At 52.7% G+C, this 25,642-nt stretch overlaps 1 protein-coding gene across 1 annotated transcript in view; it reads right to left on the bottom strand.

Moving 5' to 3' along the window:
* The window catches only part of ZNF362 (zinc finger protein 362), a 36,378-nt gene extending 11,262 nt beyond the window's left edge, over nucleotides 1-25,116 (bottom strand). Inside the window, exons 1-6 of the mRNA XM_032495864.1 lie at nucleotides 24,971-25,116; nucleotides 12,032-12,157; nucleotides 6,876-6,939; nucleotides 6,453-6,699; nucleotides 2,988-3,309; nucleotides 2,285-2,509 (exon numbers count right to left, since the gene is read on the bottom strand). Of these exons, the coding sequence (XP_032351755.1) occupies nucleotides 2,285-2,509; nucleotides 2,988-3,309; nucleotides 6,453-6,699; nucleotides 6,876-6,939; nucleotides 12,032-12,069 (896 nt within the window). The 5' untranslated portion in view covers nucleotides 12,070-12,157; nucleotides 24,971-25,116. The remainder of the gene's footprint in view (nucleotides 1-2,284; nucleotides 2,510-2,987; nucleotides 3,310-6,452; nucleotides 6,700-6,875; nucleotides 6,940-12,031; nucleotides 12,158-24,970) is intronic.
* Nucleotides 25,117-25,642: the final 526 nt, after the last annotated feature.

The raw sequence follows: 25,642 nt of genomic DNA, 5'->3' as shown, positions 1-25,642 counted from the left end.
TGGACCCATCACCGTGACCCGACACTGCCCAAGACCAAGGCAGGATCCGAGAGTCTTGGGTACAGAAGCAGACAATTTTGCAAAGCAGACTAACTAGCCAAGAAACAGGAATTATGGCCTAGAACTGGATGAAAGTGATTTCAGTGTGGTTAATGTTCTATTTTCTAATGGGCATATGAGGAAACCTTTTTGTTTTCTTTGATCTATCTCTAAGCCTCAATTTAGGAGGCTATATTTGAACAAACTGGAGTGGAATATTCCTTAAATGTGCCTTGCTCCACCTAACCCTTCACAATTCAGGGGACGGGCGGGGCTGGAGGGGGGGTGGTCTATAAAAATTAGATATATCTAATGAATTAGCAAGGAAATTTAAAGATAATAGTTTCATTGTTTAAAACATGTAATTGGCCTGGTCTATAAAACCACTCAGAACAATTGCTAAAAAAAATTATCCCAAGTGCCTTTACTGAGACCTTGTCTTTTTCATGACCATTAGTTTCTGTAAATAGGTTCACTAAGAAATCTGTCCTCTCTTCTAACAAGTTATAATCTAGTAAATCAAATTTGTAACCATGACCATGCCAGAAATGTCACATTTAAAAACAAATTTCATTTCATTAGGCATGACAAGCCTGATAATAAGAAACAAGGCCTGGACTTCGTAAGTGGGAATGCAGCCTCCCCTGGCTCCCAGGAAACTGGACTGAATCCACTGCATGGCTTGTGGAATCCCTGCCTTTAAGATTATGGAAAAAGCCATTCCTGCCAGCCCAGAAACACTGACCAATGTGGGGAGTCTCCAAGAGGAGAGGGTACTTTAGACAGGAACTTAGATCTTAGATGCTTTACAAAGTCTCCTGGCAGAAGTTAACTCTCAAACCTTGGGGTCACATACTCAAATTTTAATAACCATACAACCAGGAGGACTTTGTTTATTGATTTGCACCCCGTGACATATACCTGTGTACGGAAACTAGCCAAACTTCAAAAACATAATTAATGGCAAAATTAGAAAGCTTCCAAAACACACCAGTGTAGTCAAGCCCACATCTCAGGGGGCATGGGAACAAGAAAAGCAGACGTGCTGTGTCCTGCTGCCCTCCTGATGTTTGTTTCTTACTATCAAACCCACTCATCACACCCCCAAGTCAGAGAAACAGACAAAACATCTCACACCCTGGGATGAAGCATATGAAGCTGATGGAGAGAAACGAATAAATAACCACAACAACAGAACAGAAACCCTCTGTCTAGCATTCATCCCCCAAAGAGAACACCTTGAGCGCTTCCTGTGCGTTGCAACCTCCCCAGCAAGAACAATTTCACCTCCGACTCTCACAATGCCAATACTGGGAGGCACACAGCCACGCTTATGGATATGATAACCACCAGGTGAGAAAACCGCTGTGTTTCTTCCCCTCTGAAGAGATGAACTGTAATTTTGGTAACCTTTAGTTTATTTCTTTAAATACCTATGGTATTTTTATTTGGCAAGCCAGCCTTTCTGATGTCTGCATTCCCCTGCAAAAACTTCTCTTTCCTTAAAGCATGGCTCTCTGAATCTCCCTTTCACACATTTGACTAGACTGTACACCCTAAGAGGGCAGGAATTTGTGTCTGTTTTGTTCACTGACGTATTCCCAAGCACCCAGGGGCATGTCTGGCACATAGGAGAGGCTCTGTAAATACCTGTTAAATGGATGAATCATCTGCCTTATAAAAGCTAGTTCTATTTATTCCACAAATATTAAACAAATGCCTCAATGCTCATTACATGCCACCCACTGGGGATGTGGAAATGGAGGAGACTCAGCCCTTGCCTTCAAGAGCTCCCGATATATTGGGGGTGGTGGGCAAATAACCAGGGAAGCCAAAGACAGTCTACTACTGCTGGGATGGGGAAAGCCAGGGCCTGTGCAACCAGCTCAGGGGGACCCAGGAGGACTTCCTGGAGGAAGCTGGACTGAGGGATGGAAAGGAGAGGGCCAGAGAAACAGGGTAAAGGAGGGGGAGGGTTTTTAGGTAAAGGCAACAGCACATGCAAAAACCTACAGATAAAAAACAGTGGAAAGGGCAGTGCAGTCGTGAGAGCCGAGGCCAGTGAGGTCCCCAGAGGCCACATCATAAAAGGCCTCAAATGCCAAGCAAAGGAATTTGGTCTTGACCCTGAGGGCAACAGGCACCTAGAGGAGTCCTTGCCCCTCCGTGCACCTGGTCCGGGCCCCAGGCGCAGGTGCTGAGCTGCAACCGGCTGCAGTAGGGCGGCAGCAGGCAGGCCACTCACCTGGTGTGCTGTTGGAGGTGGGAGAGCTGTCGGAAGGACTTATCACAGTAGGAGCAGTGGTAGGGCTTGACGCCCAAGTGGATGCGCAGGTGCTGGGCCAGGTAGGAGGCGTTGGCAAAGGACTTGGAGCAGTGCGGGCACTTGTGGGGCTTGGCCTCTGTGTGTGACTTGGAGTGGATCTGCATCTCTGACTTGGTGAAAAAGGTCAGCGGGCACACTTTACACCTGTGGGCAAGAGGCAGGTTCACACCTGGGAAGACCCGCCCATCCCACGCCTGCGCAGCTCAGGGGAGACCTTCTACATCAGAGAGACCCTACACCAGGGACAGAGCCTTCCTTTGAGTGTCTGGGAGCATGGGCCCCCTGAGAAAAATAGAGGGCAGGCTCCCAACCCACACACCCTCCATTCTGGAAAGCTTTCCAGATGATTCAAACCTTGAGGGGTAAGAACACTGCTTGAAGAGAAGAGGAAATGGGCTCTCACAATCCTAGGCTGGGGTGGGGGCTGCTGCAGCCAGAGACCACCTCTGAAGGGGATGTGGGTGAGGCTGGCCGGGAGACCACATCCCTCCAGACCTCAGCCCCCACTCTCAGCCTCTGGGGCTCCTCTTCCCAGTCCCCTACTGCTGGGCTCCTGCAGCAGCCCTGGGCACTGGCCTCTGCCCCAAGCCCACCTGGACCCCCCTCCCACCGAGAACCCCACCTGTATGTCTTGCCCTCCTTGGCAGTCTCGCCCGAGGCCAGGATGGGGTAAGGGACTACGAGGACAGGCGGCCCCCCTGGGTTCTCCGCCTTGATCTTTTTTCGGCCGCGCTCGGACTTGGGGGGGCCAAGCAGGCCGTGGCCCTGGATTGTCTTGATGGAGTCCAGGAGGGGGGGGCTGGTGATCCCTGAGATGAGGGTGGGGGACGAGGCGATGAGGCGGCTCTGGCTGGTGGTGGTGGGTGTGGACGGGGTGCTGGTACCCGTGCCTGCGCTCGACTCAGACGTGCTCACAGCCGGGGTCCGGGAGGAGAGCCCCAGACCTGCGAAGACATGGGGGTAGGGGATGGGGTGAGGGGAAGCTGCAGAGGCCGGCTCAGCCCCCGCCACCCCGCTGTGTGACTTTGGCACCTCACCAGCTTTTCTGAGCCTCCCTTTCCCTCTGTAAATTACTACTCAGGGTTGTAACTAAATGAGAGCTTGTGGATGTGTGAGATGCCTTAGATACCTAGGGCCTAAACTGAGTTAGAAGGAAGGAGCACTTTAAAACTCATTCAAACAAAAATATCAAACAAAAAACTGAGGCACAAAGATGTTCACTATTGTGTTATTTATAATAGCAGAAATTAGAGGCAATTGAAATATGCACTATTAGGGAAGGGGTACAATAAATTGCTATCAATCTTCTCTACTGAACATTAATTGCTCATTAAAAAGGAGATTATGTTCATAAAAAAAAGAAAATGTTAAGGCACAGAAAAATAAGTAGGAGAGGGATATGCCCCAAAATGTGATATGGGTGATAGAATTAAGAGTAATTTTTTAAAAAATTTAAGGGCTTAATTGTATTTTCTGATTCTTTGACAATGAACTTTTTTCTTTTTTTTTTTTAACTTCCGCAGTAAAAAGTTATTCTTTTAAAAATGAGGGGTCTTGAAACATTTACAACATCAGGTTGAATAGACAAAAAGATGAAAATGGTATCTATTACGTGGTTAAACTGCTTTAAAAAAAAAAAACATAAAATTTTGTGCACTAAAAAGATAATATCCAGAGTTGGCACAAGTATCTTTTGTGTGTCATACATGCTGGTGGAAGGCTTCTCAACGTTAATGAAAGAGGTTTGGCAACGGCCATTAAAATTTTAAATGTACATAACTTTTGATGAAGCAAGTCTAATTGTAGAAATCTCCCATAAAGAGATATTTGCACATGAGCACAAAGATCATCCATACAAAACCGTGATCAAACAAAACTGGACACAACCTGCTTGTCCTCAGCACGGGCTTTGTAAAGAGATGTGTGCTATCTTCAATACAGAGGAATGGGAAGCCACGGAAATAAGACAGGTGTCGTGCAGTGACAGAGAAACGTGCTATCAGGTCAAAAAGCAAATCACAGACAGAATGAACCCCTCTGTTTAAAATCCAAACTACATACGTATATACAGACAGTAAATGTGTGTGAAAACATAGGAATAGATCTGAGAAGAGACACCCCAAACTAAATTGTGTGTAAATTATGGTTCTCTCTAGGGAGGGAGGAGAATTTGTTGGTAAAAAGAGAGTTTCATACTTTGATTCTCTGCTTCCATATTATTTAAATTTTTTACCTGGTGAATTCATCCATTTTTTACATCTGTGATTAAAGGATAAAATAAAATAAATTATAGAGAAGACATGAAAATGCTAACAATAGCAGGACTAGGGCAAATTTTTTTCTCTTTCACCCTGTCTGCAATTTCTAAATGTTTTATAATGCTGTGAATTCCCTTTATAATTAAAAAGAATGCACTAAATATATTTATGATAGAATGGTGAGCAGGAAAAAACGGTTAAAGTCATGGGTACAGCCCTACCACAAGCTCAGCAAAACACACACATATTAAAAATAAAAAAGATACAAAAGGAAGGAAATGGACTAAAAGTCTCTCTAAGCTACTGGGTTACAAGCTGGGGATTATGAGTGATTTTTTTTCTTAGTTTCTCTTTTTTTCCCCAAATTTCCCTTAATATGCTTATATTACTTTTTTAATATAACTTTTATAATGAAAAATAAATTTAATAAAATCATAAGAAAGAAACGTGCAGAGTGTGGCTGGGGCCTCACCAGGGGGAGGCTCACTGGGCTCCATAATTCTTGGGTATCTCTGCGAGGGAGGAGGGAGAGGGGGAGAGAGGCAGGGGGGTCTGGCTGGCAGCAGGGTGAGCTGGGGAGGAACAAAAGCCCAGCCACAGTGGCCTCCCAGAAAGCCTGTCCGCCAGGTTCTGAGGTGGGCACCAGGCAGCCCAGCCCCAGGACCCTGCCCAGGATGCGCCCCCTGCCCCCAGCCTCAACCTATCCAAGACTGGGTTCACATGGTTCCCTCACCCCACTCCTCCTCCTACACGATTCCATCTCACAGGCAGTGCCTGGGAGTCTCCCTTGCCTCCTCCCGCTCCTTACCCCTACATCCAGCCCAGCACCCAGCCCTGTCCACTCTTCCTCCTCGACATACCTCACACCTGTCCCCTTCTCTCCATCTCCACTGCCACTGCCTTGTCCAGGCCACCACCCTCTCCTGCAGCTCTCCCAGCCCCCATGCTTGTCTCCCACCAAGACAGCCTCCACCCAGCAGCCAGACCCAGCTTTCTAACCCAAATCTGAGCATTTCTCTCGCCTCCTTAAAAACCTTCCGCGGCTCCCACTGCCCGGGGGGTAAAGCCAAACTGCATGGGTGGCCCACAGGACCCTTCACAATTCTGGTGCCTGCTTCCTCTCCAGCCTGGGCTGAACCAGGTAGAGCAAAGGGTTCCCACTTGGGCTCTGGAACCACGCTGCCTGCCTCTGCCTCTTACTGGCTGTGAAACTGTGCCCTGGTTTGCTCATCTGTTGAGTGGAGATGTTAGGGTGAACCACACAAAACTGCTATCTTTGTAAGGCAACCTAACGCTCACAGTAGTCACGGCACAGAAGGGCTGGGAGTAATGCCACGACTACTGTATATGTTATACATACGTATACACATGCTCACCTGGAGTTAGCTGCCACATTATCATCATCATCTTTCCATCCTCCCCAATTGGACACTGTCCTGCTCTTGCTTTCTACACACATATTTGCTTCGCACATGCTACTTCCTCCTCCATTTCTCTTGTCAGCCGCCAACCCTTCCTCACATATGGACTCCTCCAACAAAGTCTTCCCTCACGCCCCACGACACAAGTCTGGTTAGGGTTCTCCTCTGGATTCCTAAAGCTCTCTACGTGGATTGGCTTCCCTGGCGAGTCCTCCTGCGGGCAGTGACCCGCTCCAGCCCTATCTGGTCCACTTAGTGGGGCAGGTCATCCTGGTACAGGTGGCTGTGACTAGCCGGATCTGAGATCCCCCCAGGTTTTTCGCTCCGAGCCCCTCCACCCCCCTTCCCGAGTCCCAGGCTATCCTGGCCACGCCCCTCCCAGGTAGTCTCGGCCCAAACCCGCCGTACCTGTGACCGTGCTGGTGGCCGGCCGCGCATGCAGCGCCACGTCAGGCTGCGGCACTGCCTGCGGGTGCAGGCCTGGCACCTGCTGCAGCTTGGGCAGCGACATGACGGCCTGGCTGCTCTCCGCCGGCGCGGGCGGCACTAGCAGCGGCTGCTGCGATGAGGCCGACGTGGGCGGCAGGTGAGGCGGCCGGATCTTCTCTGCCATCAGCTGCTCCTTTATCTTGTTAATCAGGACCAGGTTGTCCAGCTGTGGACAGGAGAGGAGAGGGACTAAGGGGGCTTGGGTCACGCCCGGCCCCGGCCCCGGGCCACCAGGCCACCCGCAAGGAGACCCTCGCCCCGCAGGCCGCAGCCAAAGCCCAGGGGCAAAGCAAAGCAGCTCCAAGAGGGGGAAGGCGCCGGTGGGGCGATGCTCGGTCTTACCTGGCTGGGCATGGTGGGAGGAGGGGGCCAGAAGTACGGGTTGTTAAATCGAGGCTCGGCCATCCTGCGGGGAGAGAGCGACTGTCACAGGGAAGAGGGCCCTCCCCACCGGCCTGGGGCGAGCTCCCATCAGCAACGCCCACTCAAGTCTGGGCCAGTGTCTGGGATCCCTGCCCCCGTGGGACCCTCACCCCGCAGCAGAGCAGGCCTCCTACCAGGCCAGAGTACCACATCTCCAGGCTGCAAAGTCTGGAATTCTCCCTCAGTGGGCCCCAGAGAACAAAGGTCATATCCAGAACAGAGCACTCCCAGCTCCCCCATCACTGTGATGCTGGCAGACCAATCCCTACTTCACAGAAGGGCCCTCGGTTCCACAGCCAACCCCATGGACCAGGGATTCTACACAGAAGCCTGCTGTCCAGAGACAAACTGAGGAGTCCTGGGGCAACTTTGTAAATGGCCACAGAGCAGAGGCAACTGCCCCTCCCTGATACCTGCCCTCTGACCTATAGCCCCTTTGGAACACAGAGGGCAACTTGGGTCATCAGATACAGCCTTTCTGAGGGGCAATTTGGCAGGATGATTTACGGAGAGCCAGGGATTACAGTTTTCCCCTTTGACCCAAGAAATTGTACCTCTGGAAAGTCATCCTCAAGAAATAAGCATGGCCATGTACATTTTCCCTAGAAGGATGTGTCAGAACGCTGTGCTTAAGGAGGGGGTTGAGGAGGCCTGAGGCTAGGTTCTTCAGTAGAAGCATGTGACAATGTGTCTGGTGGCCCTCACCGCTGACAAGTCCCGGTGCAGTTAGGCCTTTTCAACCAGGGCAGTACGAAGGGTGGGCCTTAAAGCTCTTTGTCTTCCAGAGGGTTTGAGTCTTCCCGCAACCCTAGAGTAAGTCAAGAAGTGACTTACAGGGACCATGCTGGCCACAGCTATTCCATTAAGTCTCACTCCCTATCAAACTTCTTTTATTTCTCTCTCTTACAGAAATTACTAAATGCCTACTGATATTGGTTGCTTAAACGGAACTGTTTCTTTGGACAGGCAAGGCTGAAATGAAGTGCCTTTAACCTCTTTTCCTGGCCCTACAAGCTGGAGAAGCTCTTACTGGAACTGTAGGCAGAGGGTTTCAGGAGAAGACCCTCAATATGGATACCATTTAATCTCAATACTTTATAAGAATGATCTTTTATATGAATTATCTCTTGTGATCTTTACTTGAGAAGTAGGTACAGGAGGTATTACCCCATTTTATAGGTGAAGAAACTGAGGCTTGGAGAGAGGGGAAGAGACCTGTCCAAGACCACAGGGCTAGGGTGCCAGAGTCAAGACTAGAAATCAGATTTGCTCAAGCTGGTTCCTCCCGGGAAATTTTCTTTGCCAACCTCAGTCCTTGGTGGAATAATTATCCACATGCAAATAACTCAATACCTGTATGCAAAAATCCTTGTCTCTCACTCCCAGACTAGGGGCCGGTTTGGGTCTGAGTCTGGCCAGGCTGGGGATCAGAAGAGCCTCCTCTGGAGTGGCTGGGGCAGCTGTAAGAGCCCTTCTGCTCCTGCCACCCGCAGACACCAAGCTGCCCTTCCCTTTGCCCAGCCAACCCTGCCCATCCCTCACAGCCCAATACCAGAAGCACTTCCTGCCTGGAGTTCTCCCTGACGGCTCCAGATCCCTGGACTGGGACTTCTCCTTTCTCAGAAAGACCTCAACACAGTAACAGTGAGGAGGCTGCCATTTACCAAGTGCCAGGCTCCCTGACACTGAAAGGCAGGTACTCTCATCATCCTCATTTCACAACTGAGAAAACTGAAGTTCAGAGAGATGGAGTGACTTGGTCAAGGTCACACAGCAAGTAAGCAGAGAGCTGAGATTCCCACTCTAAGCTGCCGACTCCCAAGTCCAGCTCATCAGTCTTAGCTGTTCAGGGAATGACAAGGCATCCTGACTGTAGGATTGTGACTATGCCCTGTCTTAGGATGGCACGGCCACAGCCCCACAGGCTCATCCAGCAGCCTCACACCTGTCCCTCTCCTGCTGTCGCCCGCTGAGGAAAACATGAAGGGGGTCTGAGCTGTAAAGCTCCTGGGTGAGAAGGCACCAGGGCTGAGAGAGAGGGGAGCTGGGGAGCCTCAGAGAAGCCTGGGAATTGGATACACCTGTCTGGTTCATTGTGGCCTCCCCGGCACCCAGGCCCAGAGGAGACCAGCAGCATGAGTTGTGTGACAGAATGAATAAATGACGGCATAAATAATCAGAAATATTTTAAAGGCATCCCACACAATTATCCAACACTGCTGACAGTGTGCAAAGCCCTCTGTACCCAGCAGCATTCTCACCAGAGCCCTAGGAAGCAGGGAACATCTTCACGCCCATTTCACAGAGGAAAAAGTGAGGGTACCAGGAGGGCAGCACTCTGCTGCTGGCTGCACAGATAGGGAAACAGGAGGGAGCACTGTGCTGCAGTATAGGGCACTGGCTCTGAGTCTGTTTTCCTCATCTGTAAAATGGGATTGAAACAGGCTGTTCTGCCTCATTCCTGCCCTGGCCCAAGACTGCCCACTATACCCGACTGTTCCTCAGACAGTTCTGGGGGAGCTGCCCTCTCCACCTCCTCTTCAATTCAATGCCAAGTTTAGGCTTTCCAAAGCTCCACCCTGGTCAGGGAGGTAGGAGGTCCTACAGCTGGGATCGAGCATCCTCTCTGCCACTTCTCAGGCCTCTTGTCAGTCAGGGACCACCCCTAACCCTGGCTAGGGAAGGGTGCAGAGGGGAGAGGCCTGGGTCATGGAATCCGATTGGCACAGCCTCTGCTTCATTGTTCTGTGTCCATCTCTGGCTGAGCTTAAGTAACTTCACGATTTGGTGGGTGACCCAGGCCCTGGTGCACATCTGTGTGTTAGTGCAGGGAAGGCAGGTGGTAGGGTAAGCACTAGCTGAGCCCTTACTGAGCACATGGCTGGGGGCACATCAAGAGGATCTCATGTGAGCCCCACAACAAGCCTGCGAGGCGTGAGTGTGCACCCGGGCAGCTGGGGGACCCGCATGACATGGTGGGAAGGAGGCCAGGGCCGGCCTCAGCTGCTCTGACCTTGTCTTGAGGGCGAGATTTTAAGCGGGAGAGAGACGGGTCAGATGTACATTTAGGACAGGTTGACAAGGCAGAAGGGCAGCTGTGAAGGAATGAAAGTATAAAGCAGGTTTGGGAGAGTGAGCAGCCACCCACTGGCACCAAGGGGAGAGCTGGGGAGTGATGAGGTGGTGAGAGACAGAGGCCAGTCGGCAGGGTCCTGAATGCCGAGCTAGGGGTTGGGATGAAATGCTGGCAGTGAGAAGGCATCAGAGTGTGCTGGGCGGGGGAACAATGAAGCAAAGAGGACTGAGGTCAGAGGGAGAAGCTGGGGCAAAGGAGCCAGGTGGGCTGGGGCTGAGTGTCCATGCCGGACAGGCAGAGGAGACACGCTGGGGGTCGGGCAGGACATGCAGACTGGGCTTTAAGCCCCACACAGAAGCCAAGACTCTGTGCTGTGAGTCCCGAGACACATAGCCCTGATCCTTACAGTGGGGCCAGTAAGCTGTCATTTTGTTCTTCTTGCTCTAAAAGGTGAAAAAAGTTAGATGGGTCAATGAATGAAACACCTAGAGCTGCCTCTGAAAACAGCACCCCGCTGGCAGTCAGCCAGTCTGCCCATCTGCCCATCCACCCGTTCTGGATCCATCCTCTGGGCCACAGTGAGGACCAGTGCCGGGGAACTGAAGGCCAATAGAAGAACCCTGCCCCAAGAAGAAGAAGCAGACATGGGACCCATAAGCTTCTGCATAAAAGAACTTTTGCCTATGAGACTCGTCACACGCCATCAGGAACCTCCATGCAGTCAAAGCCGACAGGCCACCTTCCAGTTACCTCCCTGACTGCTCGTGGGCTGCGCGGACTCAGCCGGCCTGAGCTGGACTTGGTGTTCCAGTAAGATGTAAGACGTGTGCTCCTCTAGCCATCCCCAGCTCGGAGCCAGGCATCCCCATCTGCCTGGATGCTCCTGCCACAGACACTGATCCACAATATGTCCCCTCCCTGCCCTCCTAGCTCAGACCCTCCCCCAGTCATATCCTCGGGATTCTATTTCCAAAATCACTCTCAAATCCACTCAATCCTCTACACAAGTCCTAGCTACTATCACCTCACCTGGACCATGGAACGGCCTACTTTATTTGGAGCCCAGTGCACATAGGTTCAAATCTTGGCTCCAACTCACCAGCTGTGTGACCTTGGGCAAGTCACTTGCTCCTATTCCCCAAGTAAGGGATGAGCAGCCCAGAGCCCAGAATGGAAAGAAAGGATCAGGGAGGACTTCCCAGCAGCGGAGGTGATGCGTGCTTTGGGTCTTAAAGGATGAGTGGGAGTTGGCCAGGCAAAGGAAGAGTGGGGAGCATTCCTGGCAGAAGCAGCAGCCTGAGCAAAGGCCTCGAGGTGAGAAGCCACATGATGTGTGAAGGGAGCCATAGCAATCGGTGTGGACTGGGAGACAGGACATGAGGCCGGAGCCATCAGCCTGGGCCACACCTAGAAAGGCGGGTCCTGAATCCGAGGCCTGGGGTCTGGACTTGAAGCAGTGGGTGATGGGACAGCATCTGTGGTTTAAAAGACCCCTCTGACTGCTAAGTGTAGGAGGGAGAGGAGAAGTCAGGAGAGGAGGCAATGGGAGGATACAGGTTGAAGGCCCCCAGGGAATGGAACGGAGGTAAAAGGCAGGGCCTACTCTGGGCCAGGGAGGAGAGTGACCAAGGCCTGGCTATTTGGTTAGAGCTGGAGGACAAGCAAGCTGGCAGGTTGCCCCCCAACGGTGTGGCACAGACAAACAGAGTCACAGGAACATGCAGACAGACAGCACCAAACTCCAACACATGGGACACAAACCTGTGGTCCCAAACTTGGACAAATGGGGACACAGCAACTCCCGTAAACAGGACCCCACAGCCACCAGGACAGAGTGACAGGGGATACTGTTACAGGAGGGTGAGTACACACAGCCCCCAGGCAGACCAGGAGGGAGGCAGCAAGGGGCACTTGGGGAAGTTGGGATGAACACAATGCCTTGGTCCCCCAAAGAACAAACCCCTCGACAGATTTCAACCTGGAATCACAGGCTCCTTACCTAGAGTGTCCTTTCCCACTTGGTGAACTTCTACTCATCCTTCAAGACCCAGCTCAAGTGTTCCCTCTTCTACGGAGCTTTCCCTGAACCCCCAGTCAGTCACTTCCTCTGTGTTCCCAACAGCACCTTGTATATGGGAATAATAACAATAATAATAATAAAATGGCAGCTACTGTTGATTTCAACGCCTACTATATGCCAGGCACTGTACTGAGTATGTTATATGCATCATGTCACTGAATATTCCCAATGACCCTGTGAGATGTGCGTTATACAGAAGAGGAAACTGCAGCTCAGAGAGGTCGACCAACTTGCCCAAAGTCACACAGCTAGCAAATAACGGGAGTTAGGACACCACCCAGATCTGGTGCAACCCCACAGAGCTGATCACACCCTGGAGCAGTTATGTGTCCCTGGGAAACTTCCCCACTAGACTGTGAGCTCTTCACAGGCAGAGTTGGTGCTCATTACCTCTGCCATTCCACTGTCTTGTCCAAGGTGGCCTCAGAAATTCTTTGGAGAATGAAAAAGTACAATAATATCGACTACCTTTTCCTGAACACTTACAATAGGCCAGGAATGGTATCAGGGCATTTTATAGAAATTATTTTACTGTTGCAATAGACGCATAATACACATGAGGAAACTGAGGTCCAGAGAGGTTAAGTAACTTGCCTGAGGTCACAGAACTGAGTCTGGATTTGAAACCAGGTCTGTCCATCACCCTTTCCCACCCTCCTGAGGCCAGCCTAGTGAGCTCCACATGGGGGTACAGGGGGTAGGGACACTGAGGAAGGGGCCCTGCCACCTGGGAAGGTTCAGGCCTAGACAAACAAAGAGAATGGGCAGCCCAAGGTGGAATGTGATCAGCCTTGCCCACTATAAGGTGGAGGGTGCAGTGAAGCAACGTTTGTCCCACCCACTCCCATTCCCCCACCAGCCCAGAAACATTAAAAAATGAGATTTGCCCAGACCCCATGGCCACAGGGGAACGAGCTTCCAACAAAGCAAGTGGGAGAGAGCAGGACCCAAAACTGTCCGATACTATGATTACAAGGAGGCAAAAATAAAAACCTGCGTCAGAAAAAGCAAGCTGCAGGGAACCACGCCCAGAGGGAGGCTGGGAGTACTGGGGGAGGCAGCTGGAGCTGATCTGGTTTTTTGTCTTTGTTTCTCTGATTTCCAGATACTCTGCAATGTTGTTGTTGCTTTTATAATGAAAACAATAAATTTATTCTTGAAAAAAAGGAGAGAGAGGAAGAAGTTATTGCTAGCCAAGGGGGTGGGGGTAACAGATGGAAGGTCTGGAGGTTGGGAGGAGCAAGGGGAAGTCAGGGTCAGTGATGGCAGGCACTCGACTCACCACTGCATGCCATGCCTCGCACAGACCCCATCTCCCAGACCTGGGAGGGTCATGGCAGATGTCACTAAGGGCTATCTGGCAGAGGTGACATTCAATTGGCACTTTGAAGCTGGTTAGGGTTCTACAGGGAGTATCTCCACCACCTTCCCTGCCCTGGTCCGGGCCCCCTTCTGCTGTGGCCTCAGCTATTGCAAAAGCCTCCTTCCAGAGTTCTGCACCTCTACGCATGTGCCCCGTCCTGGTCTCCCAGAGTAGTCACTGTGATATTTCTAAAATACAAATCAGATCCCAACATTCCCCCACCGAGAACCTTCCATGGCTCCCTCCTTCCCTTCAGACGAGGTCTGGATTCCTTAGGCCTTCCATGTCTGACCCTTGCCAACCTCTTTGGCCTGACTGGTTGTTCCCACCTTCCACTCTGCCCAGCCAGACTGACCATTCCCCCAGCACTCCACTTCCTTCCCACTTCCTCACTCCAGTCAGGCTGCCTCCTCTCCCTGGCTGAATTCCTTGACCTCTCCATTTCACTGGTTAACTACCACTTATTCCTCAGGCCCCAGTTTACAGGTCACTTCCTCCTGGGAGCCTTCCAGGACTGCTCCCCCTACACCCCCTAGGATGTGTTGGCCTACTCCCTAGGTGCCCTGCATTTCCATTATCAGACACTTGTCACTCCATATTCTGCCTGTTTTCTCACCCATCTCTGCTGCTGAACATGCTTTCTGTCAGGGCAGAATCAAAGCTGAGTCATTTACCTTCTAAGCTCCAAACAGTACCTGATAAATGTTTGGGTGAATGAATGGTCTAAGTGGAGGGAACTGAAAGTATCGTGGCTTGGACAGAGGAAAAGTCCCCTCCCCTTCTTGAGTACCCCCCACCCACTCTGGTACTGTATGTCCCCTGTGTTACACTCTTCCCTAAGCCCTATCTTCCTAATTGACCTGAGAAGAGGCTGTGTGCTGTAAAGATTAGCAGACCAAAAAAGTTGTTAACAGATAATAAACACAGCAAATGGTTCTGCTTCCCTAACAGTGAAAATTATTAAATGAGTTTCACGTGGTTAAAATAGCAAAAAGCAATAAGAAAATGATAATGCCCAATGCTGGTAAAGGTATTGTGAAATTGGCACTCCCACGCTTTATTGCTGAGAGTGTAAATTGGAACAATCATTTCCAACAGCAATCTGGTAATGTGTCATGAGCTCTATAAAAATGTTCAGACTTCTTGGCCTAGCGATCCTATTCTTGGTCATCTGTCCCTAGAAAATACCCTAAATAGAGACAAAGTTTTACACACAAAGTTGTTTGCTCCAGTGGATTTTTACAGTAGCAAAAACCTGGAACAGCCAAAATTTTAAACAATAGGGGGATGGCTCTGTAAATCATGTTGAACAGTGACACAGTCTACAGTCATTAATAGCCGATGTTTACTGGCATCGTAATGACTCATTTAACATTCATATCAACCCTGCAAGGAACTGAGGCACAGAGAGATGAGGTAACCTGCCTGATGTCAAGCAGTGCATGTACAATTTGAATCCAGAAAGTCGGGCTCTGGAGCCCATGCTTTCCACCCTGACACCAGATCCATTAGGAAGAAGGATTAAAACCACCCTGCAGTGATTTAGAAAATACTCATGCTACAACATTACTTGGGGGAAAGGGAAGATTTTAAAAACTATTTGTAAAGACAGGGCAATGACATCCATACAAAAATCCAGGTGCTGAGAGAAAAGATGGGAAAGAAATACCGAAATACTAGCAGTGGTGTGTTCCAGGCTTGGGATGGACAGAAATGGGGGTGAGTTTTGGTTTATTTCATTTCCGAATTCTCTGACATTTCTGCAGCATGGCTACGTAACTTTTTAAGGGAGTTTTTTTAAACACTAAAGGTTCAGCCAGCTTTGGCCAATCAAGACACCCCAGGTCCCGCCCACAGCCCCACACAGACTCCGGCCTCAGGCCCTGCAGATTTACCCAGAAGGACAGTGGCGCTCAGGGAGGGCCAGAGGCTTGCTCAGAGTCCCACAGTGAGCTTCAAGCCCCACCCCAGACCACAGCCAGGAGTGTCATGAAGAGAGGGACTCCCCTTCTTATCCAGAGACTTCAGGGGGTAGGACCAAGCCAAACAAAAGAAAGCCTTCCTGGGTCACTCACTTTCCTGCTTAAAATCCCTACTGGGTTCCCATAACTTTTGGGGTACAGTTCGAACTCCCCAGCATGACCCAGAGGCCTTTGCTAAGGAGGCCCTGCTGACCACATGCATCCCAACAGGTGCACCCCCACAGCTTCTCTCCCTCCAGCCTCACTAAACTACCTGCAGGTTCCCAAAACAAGTTGCTCTCTCATGCCACCTGTGCCTTTGCACAGGCTGTGCCAACCCACTTGGGGGCAGTCCCCCAGCTGGAACCCTGACAGGTGCCCATCAACCAACAGAAATCAACTCAGGTGTCACTGCCATGAGGATACCTTCCTGATCACCATCACCATCCCCATCTTAGGCCCTATTTGCAGCCTCTCCCGAGTTCCCACAGCTTCCTGGGCTCCCACCACCCTAGAACTGCTGAGTTACTTATCCACCTAGTCCCCAGGTGGCTGTGAGCTCCCTGAGATCAGGGCAGGGGTCTGGTTCTTCGTTACAACACTGTACCCAGACTCGGCATACATCTCACCTCACTTTTCCTTCAGATTTCAGCTGAAGGTCACTCTCTGACCTTCTTCTGTTACACACACCTGTCACCCCTTGCATTCTTCCTACCCCACCTCTGTATTGCACCTCTAAATACTCCCTCCTGCCATGATCTTTGAGGACAGGGCCACCGCCACAGCCCCAGACCCTAGTGCCGGCCACATAGTAGGTGCTCAAGTGTCTAGTTCACCCGAGCTGCTCAATAGTGTTCACTGAGGGAACCCAAGGGAGGAGGGGGGGTCTGTCCATGTGGGCCTCAAAGACTGAAATGTTTGCCAGAAGAGCAAGAGGGTAGAGGAAGAGCATTCCAAGCAGAGGGGCCCTGTGTGCAAAGGCATGGATAGCTGCTAGCTTCCTAGGACAGCAAAGCCTTTTCACGAACGCTCCCTGCTCCAGAGAGAGGCAACAAGCTACTGCCAGGGTATGGCTGGGTTAGGGGTGGGGATGCTCCCTGGAAGATGAGTTCATCCCAGTGGGGGATGAACAAAGACTGCACAAAGGTGGGACTTACTGACAGGGGGAAGGGGAGACATCAAGAAATAGATGCTGGGGAAGGGCAGGCCAGGTGGGGAGAACTGCACGTGCAAAGGCCCTGAAGCAAGAAAGCACACAGCTTGATGTTTGGTCTGGTGTAGGCCCAGGGCAGGAATTCACAGGTGGAGGGAGAGGTGGCTGGGGCAGTTCATAAAGGGCCAAAGTTCCAGGCTGAGACACTTGGATGAAAGGCCATGGGGGCCCATGCTCAGGGGGTCCCTGAGCAGGGAAAGGCCATGGTCAAGGTTTTCAATGGACATGTCATAACGGGGCCAGAAGGAGGGCCTGGAAGGGACAAGCAGGAGATGGTCTAAGAGAGAGAAGCTGAGATTTCCCAACTTCCCAGAGCCTGGGGATCCCCATGTGCTCAAAGTTTTCCTCCCACGATCCCTCTGCCCTCATGTGCCCCCAATCCATGCAGCCCAGAGCCCGGAGTCCCAGCTGCTGCGCCCCACCCCACCCTCCAAGACCCAGGCCAGCCTTGGAAACTCACTCCTGGGAACTTCCTGTGCGGAATGAGGCTCCCGAGGGTCCTGGATCCAATTAGGCTGGGTTTCCGCAGCCCTGAGGGGTTGGGGAGGGCTGTTTTCACTGCGGTGGGGGTGCTGATCACAGCACGATGGGGCTGCTGAGGCAGCCAGCAGCCAGGATGCTGCCCCCTCCCCCCTGTCCCTCCTCTATCTCACCACCAGCCCCCTAGAGACACCCAGGGTGGCGACCATCTCCAGGAGCCTCAGTGCCCTCCCTTAGAGAATGGGCCATGACAGCCTTCTCAGGGATGAGGACATACCGCAGGCTTTGAACACATACCCCTCTCTACTTCCATTTCCCCCTGGGACCCCTAGCTCCCATCCCCACAGGGAATGCCTTCTGCCAGTGTGAAAGGACACTACAAAGAAGGTACTAAGCACTTTTTCCATTCCAGGCACTTCTCACTCAGGCTCCTTAATGACCTGTGATGTGGATGCTGTGAACACTTCAATATAATCCATGTGCAGAAAGATGCTTAGAACAAAAATGAGCAACTTAATGACTGATGACAAAGTGCACATCCAGGGCACCCAGAAGCCCCCACCCTGAGTTCCTTCTCAATTGCAGTTCCCTGCACGCCACAAAGGTCCCACCCTGCTGGCTTCTACATCAATTTCTTCCTTGCTTGGGGCAGGGAAGAGGCTCGGAGAAGATGTAACCTGCCCAAGGTCGTGCAACTGGTGAGGGCTGAGGAGGCTGGGCCCCTCTGCCGTCAGCTTGCTGTGTGACCTTTGGCAAGTCCATTTCCCCTCTGGGCCTTTTGTTCCTTCCTCTATAAAAGAGAGATTCAACTAAATCACAGCCTGGGTTCTTGGGCCTTCTGAGGGGCAATGTGGCCAGTGAAGGGTTAAAAGTATGGATTCTGGAACAAGACAACCTAGGTCGAAGCCCCAGAGACTGTTACCAGACTGGGGGTGCTAATGCTATCTCCACAGCATTGTGGTGAGGATTCAGGGAGTCAATACATATAAAGCCTTTAGAACAGGTCCTGTTACATGGTAAGGATTCTGTGCGGGCTGTTGTTTTGTTACTAGCTTCTCCAAGGCACAGGGAGACTCTCCCAACATTCCAAAGACCCACATGTAAATCTGACCAACCAGTAACGTCTAAGGGGCTGGGAATGCAGCAGCTCTGGGAACCTTTCAGGACCCACAGGGGCTGCTTGGCAGACTGATGCGGAGACAAATCTGGGATTAACTCAGAGCAAGAGAGCCAGCTGCTGAACCCTAGCTGTGGCCTGGCTCCCCAGAGCTTCCTAGACAGATCCTAGGGGTCTCAGGCTAGGAACCTCCAGGTGATCAGAGCCTGTTCTCATGCTGTATCTCAGGACCCCTGGGCTGGGTAGCCTGTGGAACACGACAGACAGGGCTCAGGCCGGAGGTGGAGGCCAACCGATGAGTGGGCCCCGGGCAGGGCAGGGCAGCAAAGGGAGCGGATTGGGGTAGAGGCCAGGGAAGACCTACTGCAAGGCCCGGCAGACCAGGCCCCACCCACCTCCTTGTCTCTTACACCCTCCTCCAGGCCTCAGGGCTACTGCCATCTCCATGTTTCTCGATTTCTCACCTCCAGGCCTTTGCCCCGGTTGTTCACTCTGCCTGGAATGCCCTCACCTGGAAAACTTCAAGCCAGTTCAGATAACACTTCCTCCCAGAAGCACCTCCCTCCTACACACACCATTATGGGTGCTTCTTATAGTAAATCTAAAAGCACAAAGCTACAGGGAAGCCCTGATCATAGTGAAGTGGTTCCTTCCCAGCAGTTATCAAAGTCTCTAATCATATTATCATTTGTGTTTGTCTAATGTCTGTCTCCTGGACCAGCGCAGGGACCACATCAGTTCTCCTCACCACTGTCCCCAGCATCGCGCATGGGGCCTGGTCTACATTCAATGCTCAAGTACTGCTGAATGAAGGCGGGAGGTCCAGGCAGGCTGCAAGCAGGTCGAGGCAGGGCATGGGCACACACGAGTGCATGGGAGCGCGGGAGGGATCGTGTGCAAAGCCAGAAAGTGAGGCTGCATCCTCCTGGGTATAAGGTGCACCTACGTGTAAAGCACACATGTGCACAAGTATGCCTGTGTGCAGGTGATAAACGTGACATGTACATGAGTGTGGAAGTACGCGAGGAGGGCAGGCAGGCAGCTATGTGTTGTCTCCTGGGAGGTGCATGCAGGGTGATGGGTGTGTACCATGTGTGTGGATACACACTCCAGAGGACTTGTCTCCTGAACCCCCAGCTCTATAGGTCCAGTTTGGGGCACCTCTGGTGGCATTTCTGAAACAGTAGGGGAGCACCTCAAATTGGCAAAAGTGGGGTGGGGGAGCAGGGTTGAAGGTGGTAGTAGATTGGCTGATAGTGTGAATACATGTGAGTGTGTATTTGAGTGTGTCCAGGGGGTGTGTCCACCCAGTCAGGTGTTCCCCACTGAACCCCAGAAACTGAAATGATGAGACTGTCCCCTTAAGAAACAGGAAGCCTTTGCCCAAAGCTCAGAGAAGGAAGGACCCAAATGGCAGGGACCATCTCCCAGAGATATCCTGCCACGCAGATGATGCAGGGACAAGGCAGGACGCACATTATCCACTCAAGACACCACTCGACCCCCTTCCCAAATCCTACCCAGCCTCCAAAGTCCGGCCCCAGCCCTAGCTGCAGGAAGCCACAGCCACAGCCCCCCACCCACTTCCACTGCACCCACTTCTCAATCCCGCCCACGTGCCAGGTGGGGCACTGGTCCCTCTCACAGCCCCATGTATCCAGGAATGCTACCCACATCGTGGAGACAAGGAAGCCGGTGCAACAGAGGGAGCAGCCTCCCAACAAGGGTTGTTGCTGCCCTGAAACCCCAAGGTACATGCTGTGGCAGCCTGCTGGCACCTGGGGAGAGGAAAGCCCACCAGGCAAAGCATCAGAAGGTGTGGGTAGCCTCAGACAAGGTCTACTCCTCTCCTTTCCCACTTCAGTTTCCTCAACAGACAAACTAAGGTTTGGCTGGATAAACTGTGATGTCCCCCTCTCTCCAATTAGTGCATGACGTTAGATCTCAAATGGTTCTCCAAGAACTGGGTATATGGGGCTACCCAGAGAGATAACCATCCTTTTTCCACAAGTACAGCAAGCCTGTCCAATACCCTGGACCAGTGCCCGGCATGGTGCTGCACAGATAGGAGGAGCTGGGGACACAGATGCTTTGTTCACAGCTTCACTCATTCATACACTCAACACCGGGCCCCGAGGCTGCCTGCCCTCAAGATGCTCACAACCCAGTGGGGAGGAAGAAGCTACTGAAGTCACAAAACCACAAAGTCAAATGCACTGGGAAACCGTAACATGAACTTCACTTCTCAAGTGTAATTCACAGGGGAGGTGCAGCCCTTTACATTTTGTTAAGAAAACCTCTCCAGCAATGACAAATGTCTGACCAAGGGAGGCCAGGGGGCCTGGTGAGGAGGGAGCTCCCTGTCACTCCAGCAGAGATCAGAGGCCCTTTTGTCAAGCATGCGGGAAGGGGGTTCCCGCTGTGCAGGGGTTGAGTGAGGTTGGGCTTCCCCTCAACAGCTGTGGGATTCTAAGAAAGAGTCTGGGTTCACATCCCACAAAGCACCTGATGAGCTCTGTGAACTTAGGCAAATTACCTAACCTCTCTGTGCCTCAACTTCCTTGGCTATAAAATGGGGGTAATAACAATGAGGGTTAAATATGTCAACATTTATAAAGCCTTTTGGAACATGGCCTGGCACAAAGTAAGTACTGTGTGCAACTCAATAAGTAAGGCAGTGAGAGCCCCTTTGTGAGAGTCCAAATCCCAGATCGGATCATGTGCGGACTCCAAGTGTCAAAGGTTCTGAGGCAGAAAGCTTCTCAGATGCTGAGGTTCTGAGATTGGAAGAGACCAGGATTCTTAGATCCCATGATTTAATCATCTCATTATTTCCCGACAACAGCCCAGAGCCTCCCAGGGGAGGAAAGGGCAGAGCTCCGTGTCACTTCATCTCCCAGGCGCTGTCCCACGGCCAAGGCAGCCGCCACACCCGGGCCCACCCCACCTCCCAGCATCTCTGGGCCTCTGCAAAAGCCACAGCCACCCTGGGCTGGACCCACCTGCCCACTCGCCTGCATGGGGTTTAAGCACGTGCCAGCTGTCAAGACAGGCAAGAAGTACAAATAAACGAGAAAGTTTCAGATACCAATAAGAGCTGCAAAAGAAAATAAAAGAGGGCTGATGTGGCCGAAAGTGACAGTGAGAAGCTATTACAGAGCAGGTGGCCAGGGAAGCCCCAACAGAGTGGAAACCTGTGAAACAAGGAGGTGCCAGCCGTGCCAGCATCCCAGATGGAGGAGGATGTGCAAAGGCCCTGCCAACAGGCTTTGTAAATTCAAGGTGCTGAAAGAAGCCAGCGTGGCTGGAAGTGGTGAGACTGAGGGGCAGGCAGGGGAGCTGAGGTAGAGGGTGGGCAGGCCCAGACCATAAAGGGCCTTGTTGCCTTGTAGGCTCACAAAAGACTTTAGATTTTTCTTCTTCAAAATGCCTAGAAGAGTTTCAGCAGGGGAATGACAAGGCTAAACAAGGTTTGCAGGGCCCCCAGATCATGTGGCTCATTCTGAAAACACCATGTGCCTGGCCAGGGCTGGGAGACTTAGCAGACACCTTGTGATCATTCCCAACAGTTATGAGAGATCACAGAAATTACCCCATTTTAAAGATCAAGAAATTGAGGCTCAAAAAAACCCCTGAGGCTCAGAGAGGGGAAGAATATGCCCAAAGTCACACAAGCCATACACCAACCACACTTCACAAACTGTAAATTTCAATTCACAAATGGGTCTCGGTCCTAGGACCCAGATTGACCATCGTGATAGTCTGTGGAACTCCTGTGGTATTTTCAAGCCTCCGTTTCTCCAAGGGACCTTCCCTGGGGAGTCATGTAGGCATCCATGAATACTGCCCTAGCTAGTGCTTTCTGTACCCTGTTGGCCTTGAGGCCCTGATGGACTGCACTTGTATCTCACATGGCTGTCCAACCTGGGCTAGGTGAGCTGATGGATGGATGGACCGGCAGATGGACAACTACTGAAATGACTAACCAGTAAACTAATGAATGTACAATGAAAGAACAAAGGAATGATCTAGCAAACTAATGAATGAACTAATGCATGGAGATGAAGGAATGAATGACTCTCACTTTACGGAGAGGCAGGGAAGTAAGTGTCTGCCCAGGGAAGGGCTGGGGCCAGGCTAGCTCAGACCCAGTTTACACCTCATCCACACATCGGCTTCCTCTCCACCTGGGACCATCTTGCCTCCATCCCCCAAGACCACAGATAGCCTATTCCTCAGCCCCTGGGACAAACCCATGTGTCCACCAAGTGTTGGCCATTATAGTGCCCACAGCCCCATCACCACCAGCACCACCAACAATCACTGCCTTCTGGGCCCAGTGGAGTTTGGCAGTAAGTAGTGTCTCACAGAGAATGAGAGATGGGAGACCAGGGCTCTTTGGACCTACCTGGGACCCAAATCACTGGGTGACTTCAAGCCAGTGGCTTCCTCTCTCTGAGCTCAGATGACCTCTCAGGGCCTTTCTAACTCTGACATTCTTTAGGGGGTGGGCTTCTAGATTTTTTTTTTACATAGGGTCAACAGAAGGATTTGAAAGATCAAAAACTACAAGTTGAGAAAGAAATCGGTCCACAAGCACCAAAGTCCACCAGGAAGAGGCTCTGTGGACAAGGAATCCAGAAGCTGGAGTTTAAGCCCTCCTCTGCCACAGCTCAACCTCTCCAAGCCTCAGTTTCCTAAATTTTAAAATGAAGTAAAGTACCCCCACCTCGACAATTTCACCCAACCGAGTTTCTGGGAGAACCTGATGTGATAACTAACAACCATGCACTACACTGTGCAAACTGTAAAGTTCCATTCACCCAGGCAGGATTATGATGGGGGGAGGGGGAGAGTGAAAAGAGACATGCTGTCCCATTTCAGTCCAGTCCTGTCCAAAATGACTCCTGCAGGGGTCAGGGCCCCCAACAGAGAAGAGTGCAGAGAGCTTAGAAGGGAAAACCTGAACATCTGAGTAGCTGTCTCAGCTCTCCTTCCAACTGGCAGTGTGACTTTGGGTAAGTCACTTGCCTTCTCTGGACTTCAGTTTCCCGATCTGAAAAGTGCTTGGCTTGGTACCCTCTGGCCCTCATATACCAAGTTCTGCAATCCTAAACCCCCAAACCCCAGGCTTCAACCCCTGCCTGACTCTGCCCAAAGTGAGTTCACACTGCCCTGTGGAGCCAGGACTCAGACCAGAGTGACGAGAGGGGTCTCCCCTCCAGAAGACTCTGGGGCAGGGGTTAGACAGGCTAAGGGTCCTCCAAGGACAGACTTTCCCGAAGAGGGAAAGACCAGGCCCAAGCTGCCCAGGAGCCTTGGACAGCGCCAGCCACCCCAGACCTTGTGGGCCTGGCCTTCAGAACCTTTCTATAGTCTGAAAGCCAGCAAGCCCTGACCTGTCCAGAGAGATACTTCACCACCAGATGCCACCAACCCGGGCCAGGAGGCCTACCAAGTCAGGGAAGGGGCTCTCCAACTACCAAGCACACTTGCCTGAGGGCTCAGGGAGCCACCCCAGCACCCAGGGCAGGATATCCGCCTACAATGGGGCCCCGGCCACCCATGAAGGAGACAGACCCACCCCTCAAGACACAGCTCACAGCTGAGGGTTCCACACTGCTCGAGGGCAGAGTAGGGGAGAGCAGGATTATTTTCTCATGCCAAGGGTCTTAGCTGGAAACCCCGGGCTCACTCAGAGCCCCTACTGACAACCATCTCCTCTAAATCTGAGAATATAGTTCCTTACTATGCCATTTAATAGGCCTCTTCCAAAAGACATTTCCTGGTTCCCGAAACCCCCATCCCCAACCCTCCACATCCCCCCACCCCCACCCGCAGTTCTGAGGAAATCGGCAGTTAACTTTTTCCCAAAAACCCCCGCAAAGGCGACTGGCTGGGGGGAGAAATGCGCCCCGAGATCCTTTCGCGGCATTTCACCGACTTCCAAAAAAAAAAAAAAAAAAGCTTAAAAAAAAAACTTTCGAAGTTAACTTTAAATTCCCAACCCTCCCCCCGAAATCGCCCAGCGGCTTCCTTTTTTTTTTTCTTTAAAGTGCAATTGCATTGTGTCTCACCTCCCCGAAAGGCTCGCGGCTCTCGCCAAAGAAAAGGAAAAAAGCCAACCCTTCGGGTGCCCCCTCTGCTTCCAGCCGCCTCTCCCACATTCTCAGACAGTTTTATTAAAATTTTCAGACAAAAGAAAAACAAAAATGGCAGCCTGGCTTATTTTTAAAACAGGACAGGGACGCCATATTCTGCAGATCTGCAAAAAAAGGGAGAAATCCGGCACTGGCCGCTCCACCCGGCCGGCTGCAAAGTGCGCGAACCGCGCCGTTTGCAATCCGTTTATTTGCATTATGCCCCATGAATCATTGTTTACCGGAGAATTGCAGCAGGTTTGAATAGCCCGGCTTAAGAAAACACACATACACACACGCGCGCGCACACACACACACACACACACTCACACACACGCACACTCGGGAGAGCAGACCAGACACGCCGCCAGAGACACTTCCTACCCCGCGCGCAGCCGCCGCCGCCGCCACTGCTCCGGGCCCGGCCCGAGGCGCAGGCGGCCCCGGGCCCTCGGAGCGCCCCGGCCCGCGCTGACAGCGCCCGCGCCCCGGCCGGCCCCCCTCCCGCAACTCGGCGCAACTTTCCCGCGGGCGGGCGCCCGCCGCCGCCGGGCCCGCTCCCCGCGACGCGGGCCCGCACGGACCTGGCTGTGCTGGCGGCGGCTCCCGGACGCGGCCGCAGCCCGCGCCCGGCGGCCCGAGCAGGGCCGGGCTGGGGCTCCGGCTCCGGGCTCCGGCTCCGGCTCCGGCTCGGTGCGGAGCCGCGCGCAAACCTTCCGGGTCGCCTGCTGTTCACTTCTGGGTTCTGCAAGCGCCGAGGCGGCGGCGGCGGCGGCGGCGGCGGGAGGCTGGGTCTGCAGCGCCGCGCGGCCCCCCGTGCGCTCGGCGAGCCCCCGCGCCAGGCGCCCGGCTCCGGGGGGGGGCCGCGTCGGGCCCCCGCCTCTCCGGCTGCGCAGCCCGTCCGGCCCCGGGGGCTCCCGCGAGTGGGCAGCGCCGGGCGCGGGCGACGGCGCACGAGGGGAGGGGGCCGGGCGGGGGGCGGGGGCGGGCCGCGCGCTGGGGGCCCCGCTCGGGCCCCGGGGCCTCGTCTCGCGCTCGCCGCTGCCGCCGCCGCCTCGCAAAGTTGCGCTGCGCCCCCCGCCCGCGCCGCGCCGAAGGCAGAGCCACAAAGGAACTCCTCGCCCCCCTCCGCCCGCCCGAGCCGCGCGGGGAGGGCACCGGCGCCCGGGCCCTAGGCCAGCCCCTTCCCCAGCGCGGGGGCTCCCGGGGCCCCGGCGGCCGCGGCCATTGTCCCGCCCAGGCCGGGCCGCCGCCTC

The sequence above is a fragment of the Camelus ferus genome, chromosome 13, assembly GCF_009834535.1.
Source record: "Camelus ferus isolate YT-003-E chromosome 13, BCGSAC_Cfer_1.0, whole genome shotgun sequence".
In the NCBI taxonomy this organism is placed as follows: domain Eukaryota; kingdom Metazoa; phylum Chordata; class Mammalia; order Artiodactyla; family Camelidae; genus Camelus; species Camelus ferus.
Note: the sequence above shows the minus strand (reverse complement) of the source record. Positions and strands in the feature narration are given on the sequence as shown.